The 12,438-nt window shown below is 48.6% G+C and overlaps 1 protein-coding gene across 5 annotated transcripts in view; it reads right to left on the bottom strand.

Annotated features, from left to right (window-relative positions):
• Positions 1 to 203: 203 nt before the first annotated feature.
• Positions 204 to 12,438, bottom strand: part of ralgapa1 (Ral GTPase activating protein catalytic subunit alpha 1) — a 74,541-nt gene continuing 62,306 nt past the window's right edge. For 2 of the 5 annotated variants that reach the window (XM_042709778.1, XM_042709779.1), the window contains exons 39-40: positions 4,653 to 4,777; positions 654 to 1,709 (exon numbers count right to left, since the gene is read on the bottom strand). In XM_042709778.1, coding sequence (XP_042565712.1) covers positions 1,429 to 1,709; positions 4,653 to 4,777 — 406 coding nt within the window. In that variant the 3' untranslated portion in view covers positions 654 to 1,428. Of the gene's footprint in view, positions 594 to 643; positions 1,710 to 3,181; positions 3,213 to 4,652; positions 4,778 to 12,438 lie in introns of those variants that run through there. The other 3 variants (XM_031580741.2, XM_031580740.2, XM_042709780.1) reach the window with 3 other exon arrangements.

Genomic DNA, 12,438 nt, shown 5'->3' with positions numbered 1-12,438 from the left:
ACATTCCCCCTCACAGTCCTCAAGCGCAGCAGTATCCGTGGCATGGGTATGTATGTCTCTCTCTGTGTGTGTGTGTGTGAGAGAGAGAGAATCCGGCAGCAGAAAGCCTTCATACACTTCCAACCAGGTGGCATCTTCGTAGAGCTTGGACCAGTGCACCATGCCACAACGATCACAGGCAAGTAGGTGTTTGGTATTTGGGGGGGGGGGGGGGGGGGGGGTAGGAGGACCAGAATCCCAAAATGACAAACCAAAAGAAAAGGAGGAGAAACAAATTGACAACGGTGTCCTGTAGCCAGGCGTCGCCTCCGTGGAGACCGATGTGCGAAAGGAGGGGCGTGATGTGATGTGACGTGGGTGGCCGGACCTAGATGAGCACATGTAGGCGGCAGCGGGAGGATGTCAAGGTCAGGTCAAGGTCAGGTCAAGGTCAGGTCAGGTCTTATTGGCCGAGCCGGAGGAGCGTCGCAGCTTCATGGACATGCGGCTCTTGCTAGCACGAGGGGACATTGGCGAGGCTGAGTCGCTCCCGTCTCCTGCTACCGCCGCCATTGCTGCTGGGCTTTCGGCTGACTGAGTCTCGTGGCATGAGCCTGAGGGAGAGAGGATGGGAGAGAAGAACAGTCAGACGCCCCCCCGCACACACACACACACACACACACACACACACATCATAATCATCACATTATCAACATGAGACATGAGGTAACAGGTGAAAGACTGGGGCTGGCTGAGAGACCACTGACTAGTCCATCAGGGAAGAGTTCAAACATCACTGATTGTCTACGGGGGCCCGGAGGGGACACTAGTCAGTCTCTACGCAGACAGCCTGCACATGCATTTAGTGCTACGGTGAGCAGGGATTATGCTTCGTTCCGAGGCTGTCAGAGTCATGGTTTAGAGAGACAGGATGGGAGTGAGAAGGATGTGGCCACTAGTGATCCGTTTCATCCTTGACCGCAGTCGTGGTTCGGTGTGAATTTCACTCAAATTATCTTTAAATCCCCAAAGAGGGACTGTACAGTTATCAACTGAACTTGAATCCTGTGACTATTTTCCAACTTATACAAACTTAAGCCAAATCTGTTGGCCTGTGTTATAAATGCCAACAGGTGATAACTGGAGTCGAACTGTTTTTATTTTCAGTTTAAAATTTGGACTTTGCTTGAAGAGCAGATTTCCTTAGGGGATTGGTTTGCAGTTTGCAATTACCATTATTCTGGGTGAATTTCACACAGCTAAACAAGACAGAATATAAATAAATAAATAAATAAATAAATAAATAAAAGAACTTCATCACACAGGATGCTGTCACTAATCAACACTGAGAGACATGACACCTAATCCATCGGAGAGAGATGGAGTTCACAGGTCGGGGGAGACGAGAGGAGTACGTCATTCCAACAGAGGAGGAAGAACAAAACAGAACTAAAACTGAAAGATGGACAGAGACAGAGGAGGAGGCAGAACAAGAAAGGAAAAGAAAGTCAGAGAAAAAGCGAGAGAGAGAAAGAGAGAGCGAGAGAGAGAAAGAGAGAGAGAGGAGGAAAAAGAAAGAAAAAGTACTTTGCCGTTGGTTGAGTTTTGAGCATACCATTCACAGCTAGCGTGAAACACCTTCCTTTTCAAGCCTTTGCCCTTTACCTTGATGAGCCCAATGTTTTCTAGGGGAGGTTTGGGGAGGAGGAGAAACACCACAGCATTTCTCTCTTGGGTGGTGGGGGGGGATGGAGGAGGTGACAGACAGGTAGAAGAAGAGAGGAGAGGAAAGGACAGGAGAATAGAGGAGCAGACAGTAGAGGAAAGGAAGGTACAAGAGAGAAGAGGAGAGGCAAAAAAGGACAGGAATAGAGAGAAGAGAAGAGGACAGAGGAGGAAAGTGAGAGGGAGAAGAGAAGACCAGAGGATAAGGGAGGAGAGAGGGAGAAGAGGAAGAGAGGGGAGGAACAGGAGAGGAGCACCGAGGCAGGAAGAGATGAGGAGGGGGTATGAGGTGGAATAGGGTGGGAGTAAGATGAAGGACGAAAAAAGGTGGGGGTGGGGGGGTTGGATGGAGGACAGAAACGGAGTGTGACGGGGGGGGGGGGGGGACAAGAGCCAGGGAAAACAGGAACACCAAAACAAGGATGAGAGGAGGGAAGGAAAAACAGGGAGAGATAAAAAAGAGATAAAAAGATAAAGAGGAGTGAGCAGTGAACAAGCCGAGGGACACAACAGCTGGTGCACAGAGAAGAGTAAACACACAAGAGAAAAAGCAGGACCTGGTCACATCAACACACACACACACACACACACACACACACACACACACACACAGAGAGACAGAGACAGAGAGAGAGACAGAAAGAGAGACACATACAAAGACACAGCAACAGTATGACCTTACTTACCAGTGTCTAGCCTGTCTGTTTCTCTCTGCTGATTAGCAAAGTTCCCCTTTCAGAAGTGCTTAAATGTTAAACACCAAAGCTGACCTGCGTTTGCTGGCCCCAGTGCTAACAGAAGCAAGTGTGTACAGCGGTCATTATCTCCACACACACACTCACTCCCCCCTGTCAGGCTCTGCTTTACGCACAGGTTAGCGCTAAATGGGGCGAGTCTGGAGTTTGGATTTGAGGGATCTGGGCGACTTTCCTTCAAACCGGCAGACGGATAGATGTTGATCATGACACAGCACACACATGTACACACGTGATGTGGAAGAGGAAGCAGTACTACCGTAGATCATGCCGGAAGGGGGGGGGGGGGTCGGGGGTATTGAGCGATGAAGAGGACATGACGAGCAGAGTAACGAGGTGGATGTGTGTGTGTGTGCGCACACAGCATTCAATTGTACTGAGGTTAGTGGTGATGTGTGTGTGTGTGTGTGTGTGTGTTGTGTGTGTGTGTTAGCCAGACCGCATGCAGTAGAGATGAGTTAATGATGGATGCAGACTTCTCCAGAAGCAGAGGTGAAGACAAGAGAAAGGCTGAATGTCGTGTGGGAGAGAAACAGAGAGAGTAAAGAAAAGGTAGTAGAGAGAGAGAGAGAGAGAGAGAGAGAGAGAGAGAGAGAGAGAGAGAGTCTAAGAGAGAAAAAGAGAGATAAGGGAGACCTCATAACCTTGTTACAAGCAAAAGAGAGGAGACAGTCTACAAGAGGCAGCCTCAGTTCTTACGGGCGTTCCCAGGGTTATCTTACCTTTACATATACACAAGTGATAGATTATGATCTAAAGGGGGGAAACAGAAGATAAAGAAAAACACAAACAAACAAACAAAAACAAAACAAACAAAAATGAAATGAAATCAAATGGGAAACACAAACAAAAAGCGACAAGAAAAAAAAAAATGGATCACTTGGTGTGTTAGAAGGAGCAGAAAAAGTCCAACAAAAGAGAAGAACTCAATTAATGAAAGGCCATTTGACACTGAAAAACAGCCTCGCTTGTTGGACTTGTGTTTTTCAATCCCAAATGAAATGATTTATTTTCTTCCCCCAACTGATTGACCAATAAAAAAATGAGATATACACACACACTCACTCACTCACTCACTGATGCGCAGTTTTACAAAACAAAGGAGTGTGTAATATTTCGCAAATAAATAATTAATTTTGTCACATCTCTCAAAGCTTCATTTTAACCTCTTCGGAGAGAAATGCATTTTGAGACTGGACATGTTAATGTTGCTGTATTAAGTAATAGGAACCGTTTTGCATGACAGTCAATTCATTTCCTGTGTGTGTGTGTGCGTGCATGTATATACGTGTGTGTGTGTATGTGATTACAAAAAAAAGATGAGGTTTATGGAAAACCAGAGGGTCTCATTAAACGATACCTGTATGTTTTGTGTGTGTGTATGTGTGTAAGAGAAAGAGAAAGAGAGAGAGAGCGAGAGAAACAGAGTGTGTGTGTAGCTAGCAGACCAGTGAAAACCAGAGCACTTCACACCTTTCCACCCAGCGTAGGTGAGAATTCTGCCTGGGTCTCTACAGATGGGCAGAGAGGGAGTAGGCATTAGTGTGTGTGGGTGAGAACGAGAGAAGACAGAGTGAGAACAAGAAAGAAAGAAAGAAAGAAAGAAAGCGAAGGAGAATGAGAGACTCGAGAATGCGTGCGTGTGTGTGCGTGTGTGTGTGTGTGTGTGTGTGTGTGTGTGTGTGTACGCCTGCAGAAGAGACAAGGAGAGACTGTGGTAACATATGCGGTGCGGCAGTAATGTTGGTGATGGGAATGACACATCCAGTCGGGTCGCGACAGGGTGGTGTGTGGTGATGACCGCTCCCAGTGATGACCACGAGGAAGCCTCCAGACACCACCGCCACTTCCCAGTTTGTAAACAATGCACCCCAAACGCGTCACATGTTTGTAAACAATGCACCCCAAACGTGTCACATGTTTGTAAACAATGCACACCAAACGAGTCACATGTTTGTAAACAATGCACCCCAAACGTGTCACATGTTTGTAAACAATGCACCCCAAATGCGTCACATGTTTGTAAACAATGCACCCCAAACGTGTCACATGTTTGTAAACAATGCACCCCAAACGTGTCACATGTGCAGAGGTCGCCCACCCTCCCCCCCAGGGTTTGAGTAACAGGTGGCAAGGATTGCTGATTGGCTGAAGGTGATGGAAGGGGACGGGAGGGGTGACAGACTAACTTACCTGCTTCGGAAGGGAGATGGTGGTAAGGGGCGGGGCAAAAGACACGTGCTGCATAGTCCTCAAAGGTGGTCGGCTCCAGGTGATGCTGGACAATGGTTTCCAGGTAACGGGCTCTTTCCTCGTAGCTAGGGCAATGGGTTAAGGTCAACTTTGACTCGAAAAAGCACAGCATTGACATTAAACTATGGGTTCTACACAAGTGGAGACAGTGCAATAAAACAAATCCTCAAATGAACACAAAGACTCCAACAACAATGACAGGCAATAATTCCGAAGACAGTTTAACAACCATGGACATCCTAATCCATACAAACAACATCTTTTTTTCATTTAGAAGGAAAAAAACCCCCCGAAAAAAACACTTACTGCAATCCCCGCTCTCATCTGTAACTCAAGAATGGGAAAGTCAAGGGACTCAAGCTCCCATTCCATAATACACAAACTGTATTACAGACCTGTCATTGCTTTTACATAAGATGACATTGGGCAACAGTGGCCATCTTACTGTCTGCCTTATTCAGTTAAGAAAAATGATGGTTTTGTGTTAATGGGCAGGATTGGATTATGTTTGGAGCACATGGGCCTGAAAACGACGGTATTCCCTAAATGGAGGGGATTGGATTAAGTTGCATATGGGCTGGGAGGCCGTATTAATATACTGCACGGCTCCTGCAGCAGCAGCAGATCCACGGGGTGGATGACAGGCCTAGAGACGTGCTTGATGAAGAGAGAGGGAGAATAGACAGAGGCAATGACAGAGGGGGGAGAGAGGGAGAGAGGGATGGGGAGAAGGAGAGAGGGTTGTAGGAGGAGGGACGGAGAGTTGAGACCGTTAACATCATGCTGGGTTGAGGAAGAGGGGAATATTTCAGGCTGTGTTTCTCTTTCCACGTTTTGGGTGGGTGAGGTGACACACACACACACACACACACACAGCGTGGCTGTCAGGAGCACCACTGAAGTGTGAGCTGTCAAATGTGTGTGTGGACTCCAGCTGATGTATCGTTTGGCTTTTTCTGGTCTCCCACCGCCTGCCACTTCCTGCCTGGCTCCCTGCCTCTGATTGGGGCCCTGCAGGTAAGAGGGCCTAGAGAGAGGAACCTCTCTCTCACACTCACACACTCTCTCTCTGAAACACACTCACTCTCCCACAAAGAGATGACTACAGACCCCGACACACACACACACACACACACACACACACACACACACACACACACACGCACCAGCACACGCACACGCACACGCACACGCACACGCACACGCACACACGCCAAGGAAAGTGTGGAGAGAGCAGGCAGGGATCTCAAGCAGCCTGCCTCCTCTGGGTGCCATCACGTCCTGAGGATGTCGGCTCCGACACAGCCCCACCTCATCCTGTTCCAGCTAATTAGCTTGTGTGTGTGTGTGTGTGTGTGTGTGTGTGTGTGTGTGTGTGTGTGTGTGTGTGTGTGTGTGTGTGTAAAATCAGACACAGAACCAATTAGCTCAATCACACACAAATAGGTAAGAAATCCCTGCAGGACATGTGCCAGCTGAGGTCAGTAAGTGATCAGCTCTTGACAGAAGACAACAGGAGTAATTTCCACAAATGCCCAGGCAGAGTGAGAGGAGAGGAGAGGAGAGGAGCTACAGGGATGGTGCTTTAGCATCTTAATGCCCATCCAGATAAAGAGTGAGATCAGAAGAGAGTTTTGCTTCATTATGGCTTTGCGTGATAATACCATTTTCGGGGCCTGTAAACGCAAACTTTTGAAAACGGGTCACAGAGTGGAGACCCCCATGTCGCCGTATGGACAAAATTGAGCTTTTTGAATATGACGACAACCCGGCCTCAACTTAATCCAAGATAAAAGAGCTTCACTGGGGGAATTCTGTTCGCCCTAACCATGTTAAAAAATAAACACATCTTTAACACATCTCATAGTGCCATTGCTTTGATAATAAGCTTGTGTAGTTGTAGGCTATAACTTGTAGCATAGGTTATGCAAGAAAAGTTTTTACTCGTTTTTAAGTGTCCGTGTGGATGCGGATGAGTTCTTAAAACTTTTCGAAAACGTGAAGGAAAAACTGAGTTGTCGTGTGGACGCGACGGGTTGTGGGTGTCGAACGGGATGCAACAGCAAGAGTAAAATGACAAACCAACAGACGTTCAAAAACATTGATTGAGATGTGGCGACACTGGAGCAAGCAAGTCAGCAGAAACTGCGGTAACTGCCTGGCTGGGTCTTATCCCTCTGATTAGGAGCTGTCTGTCTGAAACCACAGCAGAAAGGTCATGCTAGGCTGACCCCTGGGACAGCAGTGCACGGCGGGTGACACGTTTCTGCCGGCAGCTCTTCTGTGCCGATGAGCTTCGCCTTCCGCCGCCTCTCGCCTACAATTTCAGTGCCTGGCCCCGCGGCGCGACACACCGCCTCCCGACACGCTTCTAATGCCACACTGTCACCAAGACGACAAATCCCCTGCGCTCTTGACTCCGTGTTCTCTCTTTGTGTGGTGGAGAAAAGAAAAGAGGCAAAGAATAAGACCCCCCCCCCCCCCCCCCCCCCCTTCCCCACTTTCCACCTCTCGATCACTGCCACACGTCTTTTTGCATTAACAAGCCGAAAAGCAAATAGGGGCCCTGTCTGTAGACCTACTACCTACTGGCTACTGTAATTGAATTTCCTGATGGGGTGGTTTTGCTCAGCTTGTTAAGAGGAGGGGGAGGGGGGGGGGGCTTTTCAGAAAGATGTAGGTTGTTTCAGGGTGGTATGGGGTGAGAGAAGGAGATGAAAAGGAAAAAGAGATGAGTTAGAGATAAGAAAGTGGAGATGTTGTAGGGGGCAGTGAAAGAAGGAAAAATTCCTTCTAAAGATTAAATGAAAAAGATTTGGGGGAAAAAAAGTGGGAGAGAGAGAGAGAAAGACCACAAAAAATAGGGGGAATAACTACAAGTATATGTAGATGAAAAGATACAAGAAAGAAACAAAAAGAGAAACAAACAAAACTGAGGATGAGAAGAAAAAAAAACGGGAGGTTGATGGGAGAGAAATGAGGTAAAAGAGCCGAAATTTCCATTTTCATCTCTGCAGAAGAGGAGAAGAGAGGAGTGGAAAAAGAGAAGCGAGGTGGAGAGAGGGAGAGCGGGGGGGGATGCGCGCGGCGCACCGAGGAGAATGCCGCCGGCTCCTGCAGAGCTTTTTCATTGTCACCGCACTCGTCTCCCGGGCTTTTCAGAGGAGCCGGTGAAATTGCCACTGAAGAAACGACAGCGGGGCACGCTTGTTAGCACATTAGGGGTGCGGGGGGTTGGGTGGTGTTGCAGAGGTGTGTGTGTCAGAGTGTATGGAGGGGCTGAGAGGGGATGGGGTGGGGGGTGGAGGGGTGGAGGGGTGGAGGGGTGGGGAGGCACCAGCCAGGGCCCCGGAACACTCCCCCTGTGTTGTGTTAATTCACCGTGGCCCACATGCTAGCACTGATAGCCTCCATACTGATCACTCTTGCCTTCCCCTCTCCCTTCTCTGTTTCCAAGCTATCTAGTGACCTCGTTTCCTCTCTCACAGGTTCTCTCGGTGCTAGCAGTCTCTGGAAAGGGACGAGGAGGAGAAGGGAGGAAGAAAGGGATGCTAGTCCTCTCTGGAGGACAAGTGCAGCCATGAATGAGTTGCTGTGAAGAGGACATGGGGCCAAGGAGGGCCTGCGATGTACAGGGGAGCGCCTGCTCACATAAACACTGCGGTTAGACACACACACACACGTGCACCAAACAAACAAACCCACACACACACACACTTTCCCACTCTCACACACAAACTTAAATCAATGTAAAGATCAGCAACACCCACTGACACCATCATGCACACAATTGCACAATACATCTGAATGAGCATTACAATCAGAGATAAACTACAAGTGCACACACACACACACACACACACACACACACACACACACACACACACACACACACACACACACACACACACACACACACACACACACACACACACACACACACACACACACACACACGTCATCACAATTTAACTCACCAAGATTGACTGGGCAGTTAAGCCTAACGGCCAAAAACGTAAGGAAATCCTTCGCTATTTGGGCGAATGAACGGATGTGTGGAATATGAAAGAATGAAGCGTATTGATTGGAGGCTTTCTGTTTCAGGCGGGTTGCTCTGGGAGTTAGGAGAGACACCGGTCTGAGCCATAACAGCCAAAACAGCCAATATCTCTGCCTGCTAATTCTTGAATGCCAATTTACAGGAGCAATTACCAGGAGGCTTTTGTCTGGAAGAACACAGCCACAGGAGATGAGAATGGCATGTGTGTGTGTGTGTGTGTGTGTGTGTGTGTGTGTGTGTGTGCGTGTGTGTGTGTGAGTGTGTGTGTGAGTGTGTGAGCGAGTCAAAGCCCAGTTGAGGAACAACACTGTAATCTCACACTTGCACTCGTGCAAACACACGCGCCTGCACACAAACCCCTACCTCTGGGCCACAGGGACCAAGCCGTCTAATTGCACATATTCTCGGCACCCTTCTCCCCGTCCATCTGTCTCCATTGTGTTACAGTATGCTGAGAATTCCTCAGGAGCAGGCTACTGGCAGCCCTGAAAACCAAACCGCAGGAGGAGCGGATAGCACGGAGTACGGAGTACGGAGGCTCCTCTGCATCGGTCCCTGACGCCGTGGTGAAACCCTGGCCTAACTTCAGTGTTCATGACACACATACAGACAAACTTACACACACACAGGCACACAGGCACACACACACACACACAGGCACAAACACACACACACACACACACACACACACACACACACACATAGGCACAGACACATAGGCACAGACACACTTACACACACACACACACAGGCACAGACACACACAGGCACACATACACACACACACAGGCACCACCCAGAATGCCTCTCCACGCCGCATCCTGCTGTACAACACCAATTATACCAGAGCCAATTATAACACCACCGACTGCAGTGTGCAGCACAGTGGCTGTTTGCACAGAGCTGCCCAGAACCAGGCCTGACTGAAAAAGAAAGAAATCTCCACACAAAGTGTCCTGAACAGTGACAGCGACGAGCGGAACGAGCCTCAGAGCTCTACCGTGCCTCTCAGCAAACGCCTTGAAGAAAGATTTGAGTGGTCCAGACAAGCAAAGAGTCTCTCACCTCTAATATAACTGTGTGAAAACGTATCTACAATACAGCCACCGTACAATACCGTTTAAATCAGCAAAGGTGAAAATATGTTAAAAAGATAAGAGAATGTTCTCTGCTCTCTACAAGGGGAAGATTTATGTAAATAATCCAGAAAGAGCATTTGCCCCACAGCACCCCCACCACCCCATCTGTAGGGCCTTCGTGAGTCTTCACTGTGATACAAACCTCTGTGTAAGGACAAGAGTGTCATCATCTGTATGGTCTTCATGAAGTCTTCACTTTTACATAAACCTCTGTGTGAGGACAAGAGTCTCATCATCTGGAAGGATCAATGGACCACACGCAAAAAAAAAAAAAAAAAAAAAAAAAGAGAAGAGAAAGGCCCAAACTCCAGAGGTCAATGGCCCCAACTCTGTGCAAACAGCACTTGTACGAAACCACCAGGAAAAGAGGAAGAGGACGAGGGAGCACAGAGAGGAGAGGAGGCGGAGGAGCTGGCGGGGAGAGGGGGGGGATAAAGAAACATCGCATAAATAATCGAATTTGAGGAGTTTTACAGGCTGTAATTGCAGAAATCTATGTGTGCCCCGGAGTGGAGGCTAATCGCTTTATTTCTCCATCTGATGGCTGCGATATCGAAGGCCCCCTAACAGTGATTTTATTAGCTGGGACGCTGCTGCGGAGCCTGGCTGTCCCCCCCCCCCCCTCCCCCCAGCCTAGCCGTCATTACTAGCCAATGTCCCCCAGATGAGCGGGGAGATAGCCCGGGCTAATGCACCGTAGCCTGGGGCCGCGGAGCACCAGCGATCTGGGCGCCTGCTTCCCTGCGCCGACACAGGGCCATCCTATTAATCACCTGCCCAAATGCAATTGAGGGGGAGAAGCCTGTGTGAATGAGAGATGGCCTCCCAGGATCAGTGACGGCCCCTCGTGTCCTATTTATCGCACCCTTGCTGCCCCGGGTGAAATGTGTGTGTGTGTGTGTGTGTGTGTGTGTGTGTGCGCGTGCGTGTACACTAAACTGTCGCGAAAGGCAACGTTTATTTAATGTCAGAGGTGCACATGGGCGAAGTAGCAAATGTTATGGGAGTGCTAAAGGGAAGGGGGGGTATACACACACAGACACACACACAGACACAGTGACGTAGAAACATTGATCAGGCGAGCCTGCCATCTGCTTTCACGCGTGTTTTGCGTTTCACCTAAGCTGATTTGGCGTTGACGGCAGGACTCCTGGTTTCTGCCTCTGCGTTTGGCCCCCGAAAAGACAGACAGACAGACAGAGGGGGCCCTGAGCTCAGATCGCTCCCAATCTCTCACCCTGAGCTGTTTGCTTTCTGCCTTCTCTGAGCCAGGAGATGAGGCACCAGAGGGAAAAAAAAAGACAGATGTCGCATGCAGGGATGCTTCTCACGGAGACAAATCAATGGTGGGAATGACCAGAGTCCAGAGTTAATGGGAAATACATTTGGCCATGTTAAATGACCTCTAAGATGAAAGTGTTTAAAACAGTTATGTTCACCCTAAAACCGCTGATCTATAATCAGTCAGTCATTCTGCTCATCTGCTCATTCTAAGAGTTTGAGAGGTATACAATAGGACACAGGGTCAGAATATGCTCTGAATTTTGCTGTAAGAAAAATTATGTAAAATATCTACATCTATCTAGGCTCCCAGCCAGTAAAAGCCTACAAACATTTATTTTATTTATTTCTAACAAATTCTATTCGTGCACTATAACAATGCACCTTCAAGAAACCTCCTGTAATTAGTTATTCAAAAGATGACTATCGAACAAGCTTTTGTAAACACAGACCATGTTACTGTTGAGTTTCTGGTGAATTTCCCCTTAAGGCAAAACACAGGGTTGTATACCCTGAGGTTGTAAATGACCAAACAGAAAGAGTATGAGTGATCAGGAGATGAGAGCAGGCTTGTGGAGCTCGCTGGTCTCAGAAAGAGACAGAGAGAGAGAGAGAGAGAGAGAGAGAGAGAGAGAGAGAGAGAGAGAGAGAGAGAGAGAGAGAGACACACAGAGAGAGAGACAGAGAGAGAGAGAGAGAGACAGAGAGGGAGAGAGAGACAGAAAGAGAGAGAGAGACAGAGACATGTGGCTGTTTGGTGAGGTGGGTCGCTAAAGGTTTAGCTACTGCTGATTGACTCCGAGGGGGTTCATCACAGGCAGCGCCGTGCATCCTAAACACTTCGTCAGGCGAGGTCCAGACCCCAACCACCTTCCCAGAATCACACACCCCACGTTCCTCCCGCCGCCGTGAGCCCAGGGGGGGGTCCGACGGGGACAAGCATCTCTACACTATCAGAGGCACGCACCTATTCCACTGCAAAGTTTCAGAGGGGGCTTTTTGCATTGTGTGTAGGGGGGGGGGGGGGGGGGTAAGTAAGTCCCTGAAAACAAACTGATCAGCCTAAACAGGACAGATGGAGAACTTCACTAAAAGCCATGAATACATACTGACCACATCCTGGGAGATGCAGAGATGATTAGGGTATTCTGGGGTGTGGCAAGGGCGAAATGAGAAAAAGGCTGAAATGTTTTCAATATGGCACTGTATGAAGAAGTCAACATCATGAAAAAAAGTCATGTGTCAT

The sequence above is a fragment of the Clupea harengus genome, chromosome 14 (assembly GCF_900700415.2).
Source record: "Clupea harengus chromosome 14, Ch_v2.0.2, whole genome shotgun sequence".
In the NCBI taxonomy this organism is placed as follows: Eukaryota; Metazoa; Chordata; class Actinopteri; order Clupeiformes; family Clupeidae; genus Clupea; species Clupea harengus.
The sequence above is the reverse complement of the archived record's forward strand: the minus strand, read 5'-3'. Positions and strand labels throughout refer to the sequence as shown.